Source organism: Lissotriton vulgaris, chromosome 2_1 (genome assembly GCF_964263255.1).
Source record: "Lissotriton vulgaris chromosome 2_1, aLisVul1.2, whole genome shotgun sequence".
In the NCBI taxonomy this organism is placed as follows: domain Eukaryota; kingdom Metazoa; phylum Chordata; class Amphibia; order Caudata; family Salamandridae; genus Lissotriton; species Lissotriton vulgaris.
The window spans coordinates 549,816,426-549,837,996 of record NC_141687.1 but is presented as its reverse complement, the minus strand read 5'-3'; the positions used below and the strand labels follow the sequence as shown (position 1 = coordinate 549,837,996).

Sequence of the window (21,571 nt, the reverse complement as noted above, 5' to 3'; positions counted from 1 at the left end):
GGTCCCAAAAGCCCCTGAGGGGCGCGCACCCCACCATGGCGGCCAAGTCTGAGAGCGAAAAGCGGTCCCTCAAGAATGCGACTTGTGGTGGCGTGACTCAGACCACCATTATGGACAGATTTGCGCGCAATAAGGGCTCTCCCAGCGGGACTGGTAAAACCCCGGAGGACCTTGGTGGTGGCCCCCCGGAGTCGGAGGAGCCAACACTTCGAGATGTGATGGGCGCCATCGCCAGCATACAATCGTCGATGGGCCAACAATACGAGACCTTGGCAGCCAAGATCGACACGTGGCAGTGGATGTGGGCCTGATCAGGGCGGACTTGGCTAAAACCAACGAGAGAGTCAAGTCGTTGGATGTCAAGACAGCCAGTCTTACCACGGATGTCTCCGAACTCCAGACTGAGATCCGGACTCTTCGGACCTCGAGTGACCAGTTTGCCTGCCGGCTTTAGGATTTCGAAAGTCATGCTAGGCGCAATAATGTTCGCATAGTCGGAGTTCCGGAGTCCTCAGCCGATCAATCGACGGACTTGCTCGTTGAAGATCTGATCGTCAACCACCTCGCCCCTAAGGGCCTGAGTAACCTTTTTGCGGTGGAGCGCACCCACAGAATTCCGGGCGGCAGACGCAAGCAGGGGACGGCCCCGCGACCCATCATTGCGCGGATCTTTAATTTCAGAGACAGGGACGCCATTTTGCAAGCTTCGAGGACTAGCGGCCCCACTAAGTTTGAGAATGCATCCATCAACTTTTACCCTGATTTTACCCATTCGGTGCAGAAGCAGAGACTGGGATTTACTGGGGTGAAGCGGAGACTAAGAGATCTGGGCATGAAGTATGCTATGCTTTTCCCCGCCCGATTGCGCATCGAAGATAATAATGAGCGGGTGCTCTTCTTTGACATGCCAGAGGTGGTCAGTGACTGGTTGGACACATTATCTATGCCACGGGACAGTGCGGAACAATCCAGAGGTGCTGAAGGCAGCCAACGGGACCAGGAGGAGTAGGGGCACCGGTGTGTGCTACCATCGTATTGTGCTACGGTGGATTGTTATCCTTTTTTGGGTCAATGACTTTTTTTCAAGACAAGCCCTGGGGCGGCGGGGAGTTCGGGGACTTTTCCTCCTCTGGGGGTTTTTTCCTTTTCTACTTGTAGTTTAGTTTTCTGGGGTAGGGCGACAGGCACACTGCTGAATGGGGTGGTTTTCTGATTTATTGCAGGGGTGCAGAGTGGGGGGTTGTTGTTTTGGTATTCAGGGGGAGGGGGGAGGGGGGATGGGTTTTCTTTTTCTTGTTTGCATTGTTCTTGAGGCTACGTATTGTTGCTTATTCTGTGTCTCCTTCGTGGGGTTTGGGGGACCCGACTACTCACTTTCGGGATGGGGGTAGGGCGTTGAGAATCTTGAGTTGAAACGTCAACGGCTTGGGGGACAAAATAAAATGGGGAATTGTACTCCAATATGTGAAGCGCTATTCCCCCGACATTGTACTACTGCAAGAAACGCATCTGGTGGGGAACACGTTCCATGCAATGAACCGGAGGGGCTACCGGTTGGTGGCACACTCGGGATTCACTTCGGGCTCTAGAGGGGCTGGTGTTATGATCCGTAGTTCCCTTCCCTTGGAGATTGATGAAACGATATTGGATGACAGGGGTAGATATGCAGCGATTGTTGGTAGGTGGGAGGGGAGAACGGTTGCCATCCTCTCGGTATATGTTCCCCCGGGTTTGCAGGCCACCACATTTGTCGACCTGGGGAAATTGGTACTGAGGCTTCCTGAGGGGCTTCTGGTGGTTGGAGGGGACTTCAACTCGGTGGTTGATGGCCTAGAAGATCGACATCCTCCCAGGGCTCTTACGCCATCGCAGTCCTGCCTTAGTAGTTTCTTGGAAAGTTTTGGTATGGTGGATTGTTAGCGGATGCTTCACCCAGGGCAGGCCCAATATACTTTCCACTCCGGGGCCCATGGGAGCTTAGCCAGACTTGATTATTTCCTTGTGCCCGCAGCCCAGGCCACGACGGTGCGAGAGACTCGACATTTGCCTAGAGGCGTTTCGGATCACTCCCCGCTATGGACCCATATAGATCTCCATTTAGACGCAGGGGGCCGGGTCGCCCCAATTAATCCCTGACATCTCTGTGTTCCAGAGACTAGGGCGGGGGTGATTAAAGCTATAGATCACTACTTCGCTGACAATGTGGGATCCGTGTCATCATCTGTGTCCCTATGGGAAGCTTTTAAAACGGTGATACGGGGCCAGACACTGTCGCTGGTCGCCAGCTCCAAGAAGCGCCACAATGGGGTGGTTGAACAGTTGGAGTCTGATATAGTGGCTTTGGAGAGGGATCTTGAGAGTGGGGTCACGCGTGAAAAAGTGCATGTTTTGCAACTGAAGCAGTCTGATTATAAAGCCTTGGTTACGAATGCCGCGAAAGCTATGAGTCAAAAACAACAGGGCCGTTTGTATGATGTGGGCGACAAGGCGGGGAAGTTGATAGCTTGGTTGGACAAAAGGGAGAGATTGAATCGTGTGGTGCCTGTGATTGAGCGAGTGGATGGTGTACGTGTGACGGATCCGTTGGCGATTGTGGAGGAGTTTGCTTGTCACTTTCGAACGGTGTATGCGCCGGTCTCGGACCGGCCGGAGGAAGACTCCCATCTTTTTCTTAGGGATATTGCTTTGCCTTGCCTGTCCGACTCTGATAGAGAGCTAATGGAGGCGGATTTCTCCACTGATGAAGTAGCGCTCGCTATTCGCTCCATCCGCTCTGGAAAAGCTACGGGCCCAAATGGTATACCCATCGAGCTGTACAAGTTGTGTCCGAACAAAATGGCGTCATATCTTCGCTCTATGTTCTTGGAGTCTAGGGAGAGGGGTTCGCTTCCCCGTGATCAGCGCTTAGCGTCTATCGTGGTGATCCCTAAAGAGGGTAAACCCCGTGAATTCTGTACCTCCTATAGACCTATTTCACTTCTGAATGTGGAACCTAAAGTCTTGGCGAAAATATTAGCTAACCGTCTGATTAAAGTGATCAGAGATTTGGGACACCTGGACCAATCTGGCTTTAGTCCAGCCCGTAATACCGCGCTGAATTTACGCCATCTTCATGGCGTGCTGTTGAGGGCGGAGACGCTACGTGAGCCGGCCATTTTGGTTTCTTTAGATGCCACCATGGCATTTGATACAGTGGAATGGCCATATCTATGGGCGGCTCTGGCAAAGTTTGGCTTCGGACCTGTGTTCATCGGCTGGGTCCGATTACTATATGAGGGGAAACACCCATTACATCGATGTAAATACATCGCGGTGCTATCGCACCGCGACTTTAACAGCGCATTGTCGTTGGCATCGCAGCCTTTTAGTGCGCATGCTACAACGGCGCCATGGCATTAACATCGCATGCAATTACAACGCATGCGATGTTAACATGCCATTGCAACGCAAGAAAATGCGACTTTCATAAAAACAGAACTTTTGAGGATGCAAACGGAAACGGGCTAACATTTATGTTACAAGTACAATAATTAACAACTATACAAAACGGAAATTACAATAATTTACAATTATACTAAACGGAAACAGTAACAATACATGGACAAACGGGCTAATAAATATTATATATACAAAACGTAAAAGGGGTGACACAAAACTTTTAAAAAAAGGAGAACAGAAGCAAATGGCCTTTTACTAAAAACGGGCTAACATATATCTTCGAATGACCGCATCGATGCCAGTGAGAGGAAGTGGCCTGACTGATAGCTTTGCCTAATTTGGTGTTGTCAACCACAGTTCGAGCCTCCTATCAACTCACCAAAAGTAAAAGTGCAGCGCTACATTACATTTTTAATACGGCATGGATGGGTGTAGGGGTGGATGGATGAATGTATAGGTGGATGGATGAATGGATGGCTGTATGGATGGATGCATGGATGGGTGTATGGGTGGATGGATGCTGTGTGGTGGGTGGATGGATGCATGGATAGGTGATGCATGGATGCGGAAAAGCTACGCAGCGCTAGATATGTTATAATGGTGCAGATGTCAGATTTAATGAATGGTTGGCAGATGGCAGGGAGGATGGATGCATGAATGAAGGCTGGGTGGAAGGATGTGTGTGTGGTGAGTGGGTGGGTGGATGGATGGGTGGGTGGATGGATGGATGAATGGATGGCGGACGGATAAATGGATGGCTGTAAGGACGTTTCCAAGTCGTTTATTTGCTTTTTCTGTTTGCACCCAGCATACACCCAAGGATATCCGTCCCCAAGGTCACATTGTGGAATCGTGAGAAAAAACAGAAGCTGTCTTTTTCCTGAGAGAAGATATTGTATCTGCGTTGCGTGTGCATGTGCGTGTTTATTAATAAACATGTGTGGCATTTCCCAGGTTGTTCAAGGCAGCACATAAGATTAACCTGTCACAAGTTTAGTAGCAGATATGTGATGAATTTCAAGCAGAGAAGAGAACTGGTCAGTGGTTGCTCCAGAATAGCATCCTGTCTAGTAAGTCTTCAGAGTTTGGACCAGGTTTTAGCACTACCAGACAAAGCCAAAGGCACTGCTTACACTACACTACACTGCACTGTCCTACAAGGCCACCTGCACTGCTTACCCTGCACTGCACCAAGGTCACCTGCAGTGTTGAAATGCACTACAAGGCCACCCGCACTTCTTACACTACAGTACAAGGACAAATGCACTGCTTACACTGCACTGCACTACAAGGCCACCTACACTGTGCTGCACTACAGGGCCACCTGCACTGCTTATACTGCACTACAAGGCCGCCTGCACTGCTTACACTGCACTGCACTACAAGACTACCTACACTGCTTACAGTGCACTGCACTACAAGGCCACCTACACTGCACTGGACTACAAGACCACCTGCACTGCAGTACAAGGCCACCTGCACTGCTTACACTGCACTGCAGTACAAGGCCATCTGAACTTTTTACACTGCCCGTTCTACAAGGCCACCTGCACTGCTTACACTGCACTGCACTGCACTGCACTACAAGGCCACCCGCACGCTTTCCAGGAACTGGTGAAAATGTTCAAGTCGGTCATTTGGCATATATTTTGGGAAGGTCCTGTCGCCTGGGAATGGGCATGAGCTTATTTCCAAAGGTTCAACAACTGTTCCACGGAAACAAGGCCCTGTCCGTTGTGATATATTGTGAGAAGGTCATATCGCCTGGCAATGGACAGGACCTCATTTGCGGAGGTTCAATGAATGTCCCATGGTAACGAGGCGCAGTCAATCATGTTATAATTTAGGAACATACAGTCTCCCGGAAATGGAATCCTTTTCGATGGTTCCGCAAGGGTCCCTTGGTAAAGACGAGTGTGAGATATTACACTAATGGTCTCATCTTAACTGCTGCAGCTTCCTTGGGCCAAAGCACGCTCATCCTCAGAGATCTTTCTCCTGATTCTGAGTTTCTCTCTGAGAATAGCGTGGAATGCTAAACCCTGGTTGTAGCAAGTGCCACTGAGCCTCAAGGAGCACACAGGAGCCAACAGGCGAAGTGAAGCACCGCTATGCATTAAAACAGAAGCAACAATGGGGAGAGAGCAGGCGGCAAATAACAAAAACCGCGTTGTTTTCCACTGCGACGTAATGTTCTGCGGGGTGATGTTCGGGCCAATAGGAATGAATGTAATCATGTTGCCAAGGTCAGCGATGTGTTGACTCACGATGTTATGGTCTGCCTGATGTGATAGACGCGATGTAAATGCACGAGATGAGTGTGGCCGCGATGGAGCGTCATACATCCTTTATGAGGAGCTCCTTGCCCAGGTGGTGGTCAACGGTCGAGTGTCGGCTCCCTTTGTTCTGGGAAGGGGTACGCGGCAAGGATGCCCTTTTTCTCTGCTGCTTTTTGCCTTGACCCTCGAGCCCTTGGCCGCTTGTTTGCGATGGGAACCATCCCTCAAGGGTATCAGGTGGGCCGCCGGTTTTGAAGACCGCATTTCACTTTATGCGGACGATATTCTCCTTTACCTCACCTCCCCTCGGAAATCTTTGGGGGTACTGTTTGACGTCCTTAATTCCTTTGGAAGGAACTCAGGACTGGTCATCAATTGGGGCAAGTCTTGTGTGTATTCGCTCACGGACGATACACCACTCGTACCGCGCAACTGTCCTATACAAATATCATCCACCGAGTTTAAATATTTAGGAATCCATATTTCGCGTGATTCGGCTGTCAGGTATCGGCTTAACTTACTCCCCCCGCTTACTCGCTTAAAAGCAGATGTGAAGGCCTGGAGCAGACTGCCTCTATCCCTGGTGGGTAGGGCAGCCTTATTCAAAATGATGTCCCTTCCCAGATTTTTGTATGCCCTTCAGAATACTTTAGATCTTGTGCCTTCCAGCTACTTCCACAAGATCGAGTGCCTACAAAGGAAACTGTTGTGGGCCTGACGTCCCCGGATTGCCTTGGCCAAGCTTACGCTGCCTTGGTATGATGGCGGTATTGCGTTGCCGGATATACGACGATATTACTGGGCCTCTCAACTGAGCTTGGTTAATCATGCAATGTATGGTCCGGCTTCTAACCCGGCTTTTGCTATGGATAAATGGCTGCTGCCGGGCGGAGACTATAACAGGGCGCTCTATTCAAAACGGTCCGATGTGGCAGTGACGGGGCCTACCAGAGTTGCGGTGCGGGTCTGGTACAACGCTAACGCTGCTATGGGCTGGTGGAATACTCTCTCTCGAGCTACTCCACTTTACGCTGCTGAGAGGTTGGGCAATTTGTGGACGACTAAGGGGTTCGATAAGTGGGACCTTATTGGGATTAGTAAGGTGGGAGACCTTTGGCGGAAGGACAAGATAAAATCCTTTGAAGAGTTGCAACTAGAATTTAAACTCGGTCCTCGAGAATACTTTCGGTACATACAAGTCCGTCACGCCCTTTCCTCTGTTTTTCCGGCTGTTACGCCCGTTCCAGAATCCTCATCTCTGGAGGAAAGAGTACTCGATGAACACGTTCCGGACAGTACGATCTCTCTTATATATAAAAAGTTGATAAACGACCGAGCGGACCTTCTTCTACAGCTCCGCATGGCCAGGATCGGCGATGGACTGGAACTTGATGATGAGGACTGGCAGGCGGTGATATCCTCCCCGAAGCAGGTAGCAATCTCGGCCCGTCTGAGATTGGTGCAGTTAAAAATCCTACACCGAGTGTACATGACGGGTCCTCGCTTGTTGTGTATGGGGTATGTCTCAGATGATTTGTGTAAACGTGGGTGTGGCATGGTGGGTACGTTCCTTCATATTTTGTGGGAATGTCCGGCGGTAGCGTCCTTTTGGAATCGTGTGCATGGTGTTATGTCTGAGGTGACGGGTGTTTCGCTTTTGCCGGAGGCCCGAAGGTGTCTCTTAAATGTGTGGGAGCCCAATGATTATAATGTGGCCCAGACGCAGTGGGCCACCTTGGGTAACATGATCGCCAAGCGTGACATTGCGCAATTGTGGGGGTCGTCTAGGGCACCGAGTCTGTCGGCCTGGTCTAGAAACATCGACTGGTGCATGTTTCGTGAAAAAACTGTCTACATTGCTCTGGGCAGGCCCAAGAAATGGGGGAGGGTATGGAATCAGTGGAACCAATATCGTGGTGAAATTTGTACCCCTCCATTTGAGCCTCCACCGGAGGTGCTACAGTCCCCTTAGCATGATGTTCCTTCTAGTTTGGATTTTGTCTATGTGTTGCTGGCTACCTCTTGTTCCCCGTTTTCCCCCTCCCGGTAGCTCTTCCTGTTGACTATGTACAGTTATGGATGTGGTACGCCCTCCCCAGAAGGATTACTTATGTATCTGCCTTTCGTTTAGCCTCTGCAGTTATTTTCCTTATATTTTTTGGGTTGGTGGTTTTTTCAAAAAATACAGAATAAAAACCTTATTTCTCCTGTACAGTAATGTATGACATAACATGATTGTTTAATTGCCGCCAGGCCATAGGGTTGTCGGCTGAAGGGCTGTGTATTCTTTCATCCTGATACGATATTGGAACTGTTGCCGGCCGACCCAAGGTGGCTATATGACTGCTATTGTATTTCCATGTTTATCAATAAAGGTTTAAAAAAAAAGAAAAAAAAGATTCATAAGATCACCAAGGAGGTTTTTCCTCTTTGAATGTTTTTCCTTGCATTTGCTACCCTCTAAAGGAGATACTTGACACCGTTCCCATATCCTGTATGGGAGGCATAGCAGTTACTGGGGAGAGTTGCTTTTTCTTTGGGTTACCTAAAAGGGGGACGCAACAGACCATTCAAGTGTTCATTCTTTGGCAGTTTTTAAAAAAAGTTTTAAGAAAAAGCATTCTAAAAAATGTATTTAAATCCCTGTGTATTTAATCTAATGTTATTAGTATATAATAACACTAAAAGGTATAGGATTGTTGTTAGAATATTTGTATTTTATTTTCCAAAAATGTTTTGTGTTTGTTTCAAGAGCTGGACGTGATGGCAGTGTTCGAATCCTAGTCAACTTTACTCCGAGGTAGGGGCGATTCCTTTCTGCAGCCACTATATCAACTGGTGGACCAACAAAAGCAGCAGGCAACTGTCCTTATAAGAGGACACACCACTGAGGAGGTAAAAAGCTGTGGCAAAAACCTCAGATGAACAAGCAGGATTGGAGAACAAACACTGGAATATTGAGTATCGAGGAATCCTAGAAGCACAAGAAAAATCATACACAGGACTAGCAACCCAGGAAAAGCAGCTAAAGCATTGCGATGCACAGGTCCTATCACTGACCACCCTTGAATAGTAAAATGTGAACTAGAAGTAGAGGAGGGAAACGGGAACTGAAAACCCACCATCTAAGCCTACGTTAAAACTGGAGCTACATTGTGAGGCTCCATCTTGAATTGGGCTCATTATACAAACCCAGGATGGCGCCCATGCATGTTGAACTCCGTCATGGAAAGACCATCTGCTTCCCTCATGGTGGCACAGGAAAGTGACTCCCCCAGTCAGCCACCACGACCTCAACTGACCAGGAGCCTACAGCAGATATGTACTGGGTTTACCCTCTGGCTCTACCCCACCCCAAATTTATGAGCCTATCTCAATTTTTGTGGGATTGGAGTTAGAATAGTAACTTTGACCTAACCAAACATATACACATTTTCCAGTATTCTATTCTTTCAGAGCTACCGGTAGCCAAGAACATGAAAAAGAACGGACAACCACTTACCACACAGGAGGCTTCATACTGTTTCCCCAGCTTTGGTCTCAGAAATGCACTAATAGAAAAAAAAATAATAGTGTTTTATCAAATCAGTACTTAGTATACAGAAGCAATACAAAAAGCTAACAACCACAGCGATTCACTTTGCGTGCAAGTGTTTCCTACATAACCCCTTCCACATTTGGTACAAGTGCAGTTCACAGAAGACATTGCCTGAATGCTGAACTGTAGTTCAGCACGATGACTAATTTCTACTCATTAGAACTGAGAATGAGAACCTGATTACCATTTTCGTCGATGAAGCATTGTGACTTATTGTTCTACATATGTTTCGTAATTGCTTGGGAAGACATATTTGATCAAATTTTCACAATGATGGGGAAGGTGTTTTTGTTTGGCAGAATAAAGTTTGATAAGGCAGATCACTTGCCATTCGGCAAAAATACACAATCAACGAGTCAAGCAAAAAAAATCTGAGATAATTCAAATTATGTGCAAATATCTTGAGGAAATTGGGCGAAAGAGCAGGAGAACTTAACTAGAACACATTTTTAAGACTTACAATGGGAGGCATGAGATGATATTCAGCAAGAACCAATTAATAAGGGGAAAACCTATTGAACAGCCAAACAACACCATTCGCTCACGCCCCATCAACAAGAGACTCAGATATTTCTGAACAAACACTAAACACAAACCATTTCATAAGTCTCAGAAAAGTCTCACCAAAAAAGATACAACTGAAACAGCAGTATAATTCAATTGAAAAAGGTAGGAAAAATTCAAACTTCAAATTAAGCTTGAGCCAAAATTAGAAATCTAATTCACGTTCAACTCAGGACATAAAGCTACCAGAGTATGCTTCAGGAGAGCTATCAGACAAAATATTATCTGTAGTCTGATAAATATAAAAGACAGACAAAACAGATCTATAAAGCCACAAAAACACAAAGCCAAACCTATTAAAAAAACATAAACACAAGAAACGCTCAGCCACTGTGTTAAACAAAAGCATCCTATAAAAGAACCTCAAACAATAAAACAAAACCCCCTCTACCCACCAACACCATGGAAGAAAACCTAAATTCCAGCCTCGATGCAAGTGACCAAAACATACAAAGTGTTAAACAAAAACTACAGTGATACTCATGAACCGGAGGGAAGTGGAAGGTACAGCACTCAGACAACACTAGAATCACACAAGGACTGGTTTTTAAATTAGAGCAATGCCATAGGCATGAGTCGAACCATAGACCACAGAGAGTGGGAAGGAGAACTAGATAGTAGCCAAACCAACACACGCTCAACCATTCCAACTCCACAGTGGAAATAAATCCGCACGTTGAAATCAAGTTAACACCTGCTCAGAACAGAAATACCCATGCAATACCCACAACATTATCAGGGAACAGGAATGTCTAATTACATACTTTGAAGAAGCATGGCTCAGAGACAATTAATGTACTATTATGGCAGAGTTGCTATAAGAGGATAACAAACTAATCCAGAAAACCAGGGCCAGGAAGACGTGAGTTGACAATATTCACCAGTGTGTAATGTACGCAAACGCACCCTTGTTGTGATTCTTGTCACAACAAGAGATGCTTACTACAAGTCTTTTAAGGACAGACACTCAAACTAACAATAGATTGACAAACACTTGCACAGAGCCTTCTGGCGATTTTGGAATACAGTCCATGGGTAAAGAACCAGAAAACAAATAATGGGGTGAGACTGTGGACAAGATGGAGGTCCTGAGCAACCCCCCATCTGATGAAGGGCCCGGCATACGGCCTGTCATACCCTTGACCTTACTTTTCACATTAGCAGCCAATTTTGCAATTATAATAGCTAGTGCTCATTACATTCTGTCACTTTAATTTGTGATATGTCCACCAAAATGGAGCAGACCATTGAACAGAGTAGATGAAACTCACTTCCTAATCATATGAAATGTTGTCCAAAGAAAACTACAACACAAAACGCATCTGGGACTTGCCAGAAACTTGTTATAAAACAAAGTCATGACATTAGAAAAAAGTGTCCCAGGCAAAATGAAAAGACCAACTGGGGGTCTCAAGTGGTTTAACAAATGACCCAAAGAGGAGCCTGCTTACATGAAGAAGAGAAGAAAAACGAAAGAAGTAAAACCATGTCAAATATAAAGCAGAGAATACAAAGGAGAAGGAGGACAAAGGGTGTGTTTTTTGGTATTAAAGAGCCAAACACTTAATTGAATCCTTCATTTTGAATCTGAAATAACAACAACAATTTTTAATTACAAGATAAACAAAAGAACCCTAAGAAGTGCACTAGGACTCCAATGAACTCCAATGAATCCTACAGCACTTTTATCTTTCTTCTGTGTCATCTAATCCCTGCAATCAGCAGAGGTAAACAAGTCAAAATATATTAACAAAACCTTTACTTAGCAGTGGAAATCTCTGCTTCGTAGTTCTTTCAAATACTCAACACAACATTACAGATCTCATCACTGCTTCCCTAACTTTTAGGATAGTTCCCATTCACTAGACGGAAGCTTCAATCAACCAACTCTTTATTTTATATTCGCTCATCCCAACAAAGTCATCCAAAAGGAAGAAATGGGATGACTGCAACAACATATAGGACAATGCAAATTACTCAACAATCAACAACAAGGATTCAGATCCATGAGAGGGATGGTAACCAAAGGAGACAAGATAATGCACGACCATCTTAATGCCCCAGATGAGGATCATCATGCAGCTCTAATCCTACTACTCCTATCAATGGTAAATGATACAGTGGCCCCTACATCCTCCTAAAACATCCAAAAGGGGGGCGTGGCCAAGATGGCGGTGTGAGCGGACGTGTCTCCGAGAGCTCCCGCCGCCGGCCGTCTTTATAGCACAATTGCAGCGCTTCAATCCCCTGTCAGTGGGCCCCACCGGAGAGCGCTTACCGCTGGGAGAGGTCTGCACCCGGAGGAGAGAACCGAGCGACACTGGGGACGCCCGGAACCGAGGGAGGAGTGTTGCCGTGAGCGAGGCCGGGTTGGGCCTAGCGGAGAGGAGCCGCGGGGCGTGACGTTGGGCCCGACGCGGCAGTCCGACTGGGTGGCACCTCAGGCGGCAGCGGACTACGTGAGAGCTGACAGCAGGACAACGGGTCCGGCCCGCGCGTTAACAGCGCAAGGCCCTGGGACGACACTGTCTGGGGGCTACTGCTGACCCGCGACAGCACGGTTGCGGTGGTGGCGGCCGAGGCAGAGATCTCCGACGGCGGACTGGCGGGCGGCCAGGCACAGTGGGCCCGACTGCGGGCCACAGCGGATAGAACACAGACCCGAGACCCCGGGGACTGAGGTGAGGAGCAGCGGGGAAGAATCGCACCCGAGTGGCGGCTGAGATAATCGGCGCGTCGACCGGACCCGGAGGGTGTCGGAAATGCCGACGTAGAGCCCGCAGGGGACTCGAAGAGAGGGCTGCTGCGGCCTGTGGCGCCTGGAGCTTGCGTCTGCCATTTTGGGTAACGCGCTGGTTGCCTTCGCGAATGCAGAACGGCCCTTGTGTGGCGTCCTAGAAGCCCTGCCAGGCCCCAGCGCTGCGGCGGAACCCGGAGGCGCTCAGTGGGCACATAGAGGCCAGTGTCCGGACAGGAGCAGCCGGACATCAGTGACTAGTGTCCCGGCCCAGGTTTGGAGGCCCGATGGCTTGGGCAGTGACAGAGAGGAGTCTCCTCGGCACCGGAGTGGAGACAGGCGGGTTCACGGCGTGGTCCTAGGTGAGCTCCCCTGAATAACGGCCTGACCCGTCGAGCTTCCTTGCACCCTCGTTGTTGGAGCCCGCGTTGTCAAGCAGCACTGGTGGTGTCCGGGCCGGGGAGGCCCGGAGTGACATGTCCTGGGGAGAGTCCGGAAGGACAGGACTATCAAGGACCTATTCACCCCCAACACAATGGGGAAGCGGACGGACACTGCTACGTCCAGCCAACGGGACGGCACGGAAAAGAAGACCACGGACTCTCCGCCCTCGGGAAAGGCGGACATTGAGGAGACTAACACAAAGACCTTTCAAGAATCCCTCTTCGCTGGCCTGCGAGAGGACATCCACGCGTTGAAGAGGGAACTACAGGAGGAAATACGGGAAGTCCAGCGCGACACTGACGCCATAGGAGAAAGGGTGGCGGACCTAGAGACCAAAAGCGATGGACGAGATGTAAAAATAGAGGCGCTATGGCAAGAAATAGTCCGTATTCACGACCAACAGGTGGACCTCCAGTCTCACGCCGAGGACCTGAAGAACCGCTCCCGGCGGCACAACATCAGAATTCGGGGAGTGAAGCAGGCTCCCAACACGGACAACCTCTTCCATTTCACCCAGGGCCTCTTCAACCACATCTTGGGCCGGCTGGCAGACTCAACGCTTCGGTGGGACAGGACCCATAGGACGGGCCCGCCCAGGGCGGCCTCGACCCAGCCGGCCAACATCTTGGTCTGCGTGCAGGACTTCCACACATGAAGGAAGAGATCCTTATCAAAGCGCGCCAGATGGGAACCATCTCATATGGCGCCGACTCTATATCAGGACCTCGCCGCCATCACCCTGGAGAAACGACGGTCATTCCGACCGATCACGGCAGAACTGCGACGGCGCGACATCCCATATAGCTAGGGTCACCCCTTTCGCCTGGTATTTAAGCTGGACAACAAGGTTCACCAGTTGCGGTCTTTCAGGGACGCTTGCAAATTGTTAGGCCTCGTGGAACCGACGGAGGATGACGATCCGCCTAGAGAGGGAGCAAATGGCACGGACGCCCCTGGACAATGGAAACAGCAACTGCGACGGCACAGGCCGAAGCGCCCGGCTGCGCAGGAGATCGAAGATGGTCGTCGTGCTGCGGTGGAAACTGTAGCGTTGGGACTGGCAACCTCCGACAGCGGATGACCACCGATGAGGGGGCACGAGGGCTTTTGATGAGAAAGTGGGGATTGGGGCCGATTGAGTCGGCGGCGGGGGTGGAGGTATTGGACTCCGACACATTCGCCGGGAGGTGACCCTACCTACTCGTCTACAACTGTGGACGTCGGACAGGACTATTTGTTGTATTCATCAAGTTGGGGACAGGGGAGGGTGGGTGGACTCCTTGGTCGATGGAAGGGTGGGGAGAGATTGTTTTGCTTCTTTGGCCAGTCCAGAAAAGGGGGTTTCTGGGCCGGGAGAGACATTTCCCATTCATCTCTGGATGAAGGACTATCAATGTTGGTGTCTTGGGTTTGTGGGAGGGTGGGGGACTGTCAAGGGTTTTGTTTATTGTGGGGAAGGGGGTGTTGATGGTATGGGGGGAACTCCGGATCCGAGTGATTGTTGGAATGAAAGGGTGCGGCGACTAGCGAAGATCTGAGGGTCCTGGGTGGCCGGGGCAGCTGCGAGACTGGGCATGGCTGACGTTTCGGCCGTCGGAAGTTTTCTCAGAGCGCGTGTGGGGAATGACTCTTTATGCCTGCGACTGAGTTGAGTGTGCTCACGTTGAATGTGCGTGGGCTTAACAATCCGGTTAAGAGGCGGGCGGTGCTGTCCCTGCTAGAGAATTCAAAAGTGGATATCTGTCTCCTCCAGGAAACGCATTTACTAACTAAGGATTGTCATAGGCTTAAATCCCGTCACTTTCCGACACAACTTTTCTCATCCACGACCACGAAGACGGCTGGGGTGGCGATCCTGGTGTCAAAGCGATTTAAAGGGAAGCTGTTACACCGGGGGACGGACATTAGAGGGCGACTCCTATCCTGCAGGTTCTCACTGGGAGCTCACACCTTCACGGTGATTGTGGTTTATGCGCCAAATGAGGGGCAGGAGAAGTTCTTTCACCAAGTGCTTACTGAAGCAGCGGCTGCGCCTGATAGACACGTTCTGGTTGGGGGGGACCTCAAATTAGTTTTTGACAACCTCCTTGACAGGTCAGCGCAGCGATCCATGCAGACAGGCACTTTATCGGAGGGGGGACGGAACAGATTGTCAGAACTGGGTATGACAGACTTGTGGCGCTCCCTCCACCCGGGCGACCGGGACTACACGTATTACTCCAACGCCCACAAAACCTATGCGCGCCTAGATTATTTTCTAACATCTTCTTCATTTAGAGCGCTGGCGTCAAGCGTTGAGATAGGAGTGGCAGCACCACTCACAGCGGTGTTTACCTTTCCGCCGGTGGGGCGCAGCGCCCGTTGCTGGAGGCTGAGGGACACGCTGCTGCATAGACAGGGGGTTGTGGCCAAGATCAAGGAAGCGACATCCCATATAGCCGAATACCTGGTACACAACAATCCAACAGACACTTCACATGCAACACATTGGGCAGCACTCAAGGCAGTCATACGGGCCGAGTTCATTGCAATCGCTGCAGCAGAAAATGAGGAGAGGGCCCGTAAGAGGGATGAGCTCTCGTCCCACACGAAGGAATTGGAGCAGGTACACCAGAGGACTGGGGCGCCGCGGTGTGGAAACAGTTGCGAGTGGCACGTCAACAGTTAGCAGCACTAGATCAAGATAGAGCAGAATACGCGGCTCTACGGGTTCGACATGCATACTACACGGGAGGCGACAGATGCGGGAGACTGTTGGGTCGGGCCCTCCGCGAGCAGCAGCAGCGACACTCGGGGCAGGAAATACACACACAGGACGGGGTCACAGTGACGGAGGACGGAGCTATAGCGCAGGCATTTAGTGACTTTTATACTACATGATATGAGGGGGCTGCTCTGGATCCAGCGGATGGGACGGCCTTCCTGGATTCGGTGTCCCTACCGGCTTTATCGACAGAACAATCGGAAATCCTTGACAGGGAGATCCGTCCTGAAGAAGTCATTGCCGCGATTGCCCGCCTTAAGCTGGCCAAGGCGCCGGGACCGGATGGCTTCACCGCCGCCTTTTATAAAACGTTCTGCCCCCAGGTTGCTCCATTATTGACTGCCCTCTTTAACTCAGAGCCGGGCGCCATCCCAAGAGATCTGATGAGTGCCATGATCTCGGTCATTCCCAAACCGGGGAAGGACCGAACGCAATGCGGGTCTTACCGCCCTATCTCGTTACTTAACGTAGATCTGAAGCTCTACACCAGTATATTATCGAAGCGGCTGGGTCCACTCATGCCGGGTCTGATAGATCCGGACCAGGCCGGCTTCATCCCGGAGCGACAGACGGTCGACAACACAAAAAGGGCGCTCCACTTAGTGGAACAGGCCTCCAGGTTGCTGGGAGGGTTCAAGATGTTGGCAATTGATGCGGATAAGGCCTTCGATCGTGTCCACTGGCCGTACTTGGAACAGGTGCTCATTAAGGCAGGGTTAGGAAATTCCGTACGTGGGTTCTGAACTGCTATACCTTCCCCACAGCGGCGGTTCAGGTGAATGGCTGCTCATCGCCCACATTCCCCATCGAACGCGGAACTCGGCAGGGGTGCCCGCTCTCACCCCTGCTCTTTGCGCTGTATATGGAACCCCTGGCACAGGCCATGCGATCGCATCCGACCATTAAGGGGATTAAATTTGGGGCTTATATTCACACGATCAGCTTATACGCTGATGACGTCTTGCTTTCCTTTGCCTCCCCTGCGGCATCCCTGCCGTCCGGGGCGGCCATCCTGGATGCATTTGCAAGGGCCTCTGGCTTTAAGGTTAACATGACAAAATCAGTAGCCCTTGACCTTTTCTTGGCGGCACACACGCGGGGCTCCCTAGAAGCACAATTCCCCTTCCAATGGGCGGACGGTGCAGTCCCCTACCTGGGCATTCAACTGGCGGCCACGCTACCAGAAACGGTGCGTCTCAACTACGCTAACCTTAGTCGCACTATCCGCGCGGAGGTCGGGCGGTGGCGGCACCTCCCACTGTCTTGGCTGGGCCGAGTGGCAGCAGTAAAGATGACAATCCTCCCGCAAGTTTTATACGTTTTTTGGGCTATCCCACTCCGTCCCCCGGAGTGGGATAGCCCACAATCGGAGCTGGCTCAGTTTGTGTGGAACGGGAATCTGCCCAGGCTCAAGCTGAGGCTAGCGATGCTTCCCCCGGAGAGCGGTGGGCTGGGCCTGGCAGATTTACATCTCTATTTCCAAGCGACCCAACTCAGGACCCTAGTGGAATATAGCAAATGGGAATCGGAGCGCCATTGGTTGTTCCAGGACCAAGCAGTAAGCATGGGCGAATTTTGCGAATCTCGCGTTCGCGAATTTTGCGGATTTGCGAACTCGCAATCCGCAAAATCCGCGAATTCTCGCGAATTTGCGGATTTTTTTTTTTTTGTGTTTGCGCGGGTTTCTGCCAGTTCGCGAGGGTTTTTTACAATGTCGCAAATTGCGAACTTACCTGTCGGGTCGCAAGTTTCGCGAACTTGTTGTTTCTACGTGTCCAGCCTGTTTGGGACACTCTTCTTCATCACTGCCACTCTCTGTCACCACTGCCACTCTCTGACTACTCATGCCACCCTCTGGCCCACCCATGCCACCCTCTGTTTCATCACAGCACCCTCTGGTTGTCCAGTCAGTGTACATTATTGTGGCAACGCAAGCACACCTTCCCTGCCTCAAGTGACCTGAATAAATTTGGGGCTGATTAATGTGTCACAGAATATTTTTTTAGCTGGCACCTGCTTCCTTAGTGCTTCCTGATTAGTGATCTTTTGCACTTGCTAAGTGCTTTCATTGTTACAACACCTGCCCTGCCCCAACTGACAATAATGCATTAGGGGCTGATTAATGGATTTGAACTTCCAGCCTGGCTCCTGCTTGTCTCCCTTAGCTGTAATTCAGGACCTTTGTGGCATATGTGTAACTATTCTGAGGTTCAGAGCAGGGTCACATAATAGTTTCAACTGGCAACTGAACTCTGGAGGGGCCCCTCAGGAAGCACTACAGGAAATGGCTACTAATGATGAGCCTGAACTTTTGAACCTGGTAAGTAGTTACTTTCAGTTTTGCTAAGATCGTATTTCTGCAATTTTGCACTTATTCGCGGGGCAGGAACTCACGCGAACAGTGCGAACAGTGCGAGCAAAATCCGCTGCTCGCGGATTTGCGGATTTTGCGGGAGATTCGCGAATCTCGCGGATTGCGAATTTACCGAAAATCCGCAAAATCCGCGAGCGAAACGGATTTTCCGCCCATGCTTACCAAGCAGTCGCGTGGCGTCCCCTCCAGGAGGTGCCTTTCTTGCGGCGACAACACCGGCCCCCTAACCTATACGCCTCCTTCATAACGAGGGTACCGCTAGAGGTCTGGGATTGAACATGCATCCTGCACGACCTGACAACCTTCCCGTCTCCCCTCACACCCCTGTTGGAGAATCCTGACTTCGGCCCGGGTGGGGATATCCAGGCTTTTGCACAGGCTTTTGCACGGTGGCGCCCAGCAGGATGCCGATGCCTCTTTCACATGTATTCAGGTGAGGGAGTGATGCCTTTTGAGGGATTCCGGAAGACCTATGACCTCCCAGAGGCCGAACGCCTTAGGTACATACAGGTCCGACATTGGGCGCTTCAAACCCAGGTCCGTGGAGACGCCACACGCAAGCTCAGTAAATATGAATGCTGGCTTCTTTCGCGCACTACAGATAAGCGACTCATTTCAGACATATATCAACTCCTCCTGGACAGATATTTGCGCGTTTATAATACAGGACGGGCAAGATGGGAGAAGGAACTGGGGCGGACGCTGCGCAACAAAGAATGGGAGGACATTTACTACCGCACCAGACACTCGACCTATCACATGGGGTTGACTGACACATTTACTAAATTAGTAACCTATTGGTATTACACGCCAGAGCGCTTGCATGAGATGGGCCAAATGGGGGACACACTATGCTGGCGGGGCTGCTGGGAAAGGGGCACTCTGACACACCTTTTGTGGGACTGTAGTCATATACAGGGTTATTGGAAATTGATTCTGGATGAAGTTGATGCCCACTTTGAGACGGAGATCCCGCAATTTCCGGCCTATGTTCTACTGGGGCTCCCTAATGCTCTAACCTATCCTCTAAGAGCCCTTAGGGGTCGGTTGATAGCGATAGCGCTGGGCTCTGCCGTACAGGCCCTGTTAGCCCTGTGGCGATCCACGCAAGTCCCCACCCTTGAGAACTGGCTGTGGCGACTCTGGTCTATCCTTGGTATGGAAAAACTCTCTTTGGTGAAAGCGGGGGAGGGGGGCGAAATATGCGGAGGTGTGGCAGCCCTTCCTATCCCTACTAGCGACCGAATTCCGAGAAGTGACCTGTCCTAGGTATTTATGGTTGCTCTGCTTGTCACAGGTGAACGACGAATCAGGATGAACGTATGAGGGATGAGTGTGGTGTTGGAAGAAGGATCCGGAGGGTGGGAGGGGGCTGGGGATTTTGGGAATTGGTTAAGGAGATGAGTTACAGTTCGATGTTCTTTTCCTTTTGTTGCTCCATGAGCGCTGGATAAACTCTGCTATTTGAGCTTGTGGCTCCCAAGGACTACGAGACATTGTGACTTTTGCTTAGGATGGAGCTCGGCAGATCTTGCTATGCATTGGAAGCATTGTTATCTGTAAAAGACTATGCTATTTCCCAGCTGTATGTACGAGCCCTTTCTTTTTTGTTTTAGTTTCTTTTTTTTCGCAAATAAAAAGATTTAATACTAAAACATCCAAAAGGGAACGGAGCGCTGACATCACAAAAAAAAGTCTCAGACTGGATCCAGTCATTACTCCACAGAAAGATTCATAAAATGAATATAGGATCCACTGAATCAAAAACTCAGAAAGTTTCATTTGGTGTTGCCTACGATTTCATCCTTTTCATAATTTTTCATTGATATGTAAAAGTGCTCATTGGTTCAATTCAGGAAAATCACCAACAAATCCATATGGCAGTGGATGATATCAGATTTTCCTATGCCTGGAACATGGAAACAGAAGCCAAAACAACTACAAGAAAAGTCTAAACCTCATCTTTCATCAAAGAGTGGTAAACTTTAAATACCTTTATGACACCAAAACTGAATTCTCCTTTTGAGTGGCAGACAGAGGGCCAATCCTAAAATCAAAGGTGTAAGTTTTAAGAGTGATAATACCCGTGTGCTCAAGTGCTCCATCACCCTCTTCCTTAGATGAAAAGTGCAGTGATGGATTGCTTCATAACCTCTTCTCATCTTCGAAAGAAGGATTGGAAGGGGGACACTTTGGGCCTCATTCATGAAAAGTGATGCATCGCTGCATGAAAACAGCGATGCTTCACTTTTCATTGCGCCCTCCTTGCGACACCAATGATGCGTCATATTTACAGTATGACGCATCATTGCGCAAGATGGCGCAAAAGTGACGCATTGCTGGAGTGTGTTACAAAAGTGACGCAACTCCAGCAATGTGTCCTTTCACATGGGGCAAGCTCCATGTGAAAGGGCCTGCGTCAGTCTTACGCCTGCTGTGAGGCAGGCGTAAGAAATTGACGCATTTGTGTCCTAGAAGTGGCTGTGTCACTTCTATGACCCTTTCTTGCGTCAGAAGGCCCCCCTGCATATATTATACCTGGCGCAGGTATGGTGTAGCGCAGGGGTTTAAAAAATGACGCATCTACCTAGATGCGTCACTTTGTAAATATGGTGCAACAAGGCACATTTTTACGCTGCTGGTGCGTCACAAAAAATTACGCATCGGCGGCGGAAAAGTGACGCGCGGCCTCATAAATGAGGCCCTTTGTTTTTGTGTGTGAGGGGGATATAGCAAAGAAGTGGGTATTAGATTAGTTCTTGTTATGTTACCCACATTAAAACGCTTTAAAACTGAAGAGGTATCAACATGTTAGTTTGGGCTGAATCAGGTGGCAAATACTGTGACCATAGTTCTTAGTCCCATAATGATATTCAGTCGCTGCTTGTTGAGACTTGTTCTCATATTGAGGCACAACACCTTGTGCCTATCGCTATATCATCCTACCTTTTAAAGCACATCCTGTATATGCCTCCTCATAAACTCTCTACTTCTCTCATTTTAACCATCTGAATGTGTAATTGTGCCATAAAGAGTGACCTTCGCTTTTCAGTTCAGACCCTGTATATTTTAATTTCTGAAGTCTACAGTATGTGTTTGTATATAGTGAAGTACTAGAGACACCTATGTTTTGCCCCCTGCTTCATTTAAAACCCACCGAAAAAACAATCCAACTTGCAGTGTAATTGAATCTGATTTGTTAGTAAGGAAAAGTTAAAAGAATGAAGCATATTGTGCAAAGTATTTCAAAAGTAATTAACCAATCTCCTTAATTAATCAGATAAAATATCGGTTTGGGCATCTTCAAAGTTGATTAAATGGATGCTTTTTAAATTGTGTCTGGTATGAGAAAACAATGTTTGGTGTAAAAAAG

At 49.3% G+C, this 21,571-nt stretch overlaps 1 protein-coding gene across 1 annotated transcript in view; it reads right to left on the bottom strand.

Annotated features, from left to right (window-relative positions):
- Positions 1-21,571, bottom strand: part of UNC80 (unc-80 subunit of NALCN channel complex) — a 2,521,865-nt gene that overhangs the window by 2,426,786 nt on the left and 73,508 nt on the right. The window contains exon 2 of the mRNA XM_086955549.1: positions 9,220-9,268. Within this exon, the coding sequence (XP_086811675.1) occupies positions 9,220-9,268 (49 nt within the window). The remainder of the gene's footprint in view (positions 1-9,219; positions 9,269-21,571) is intronic.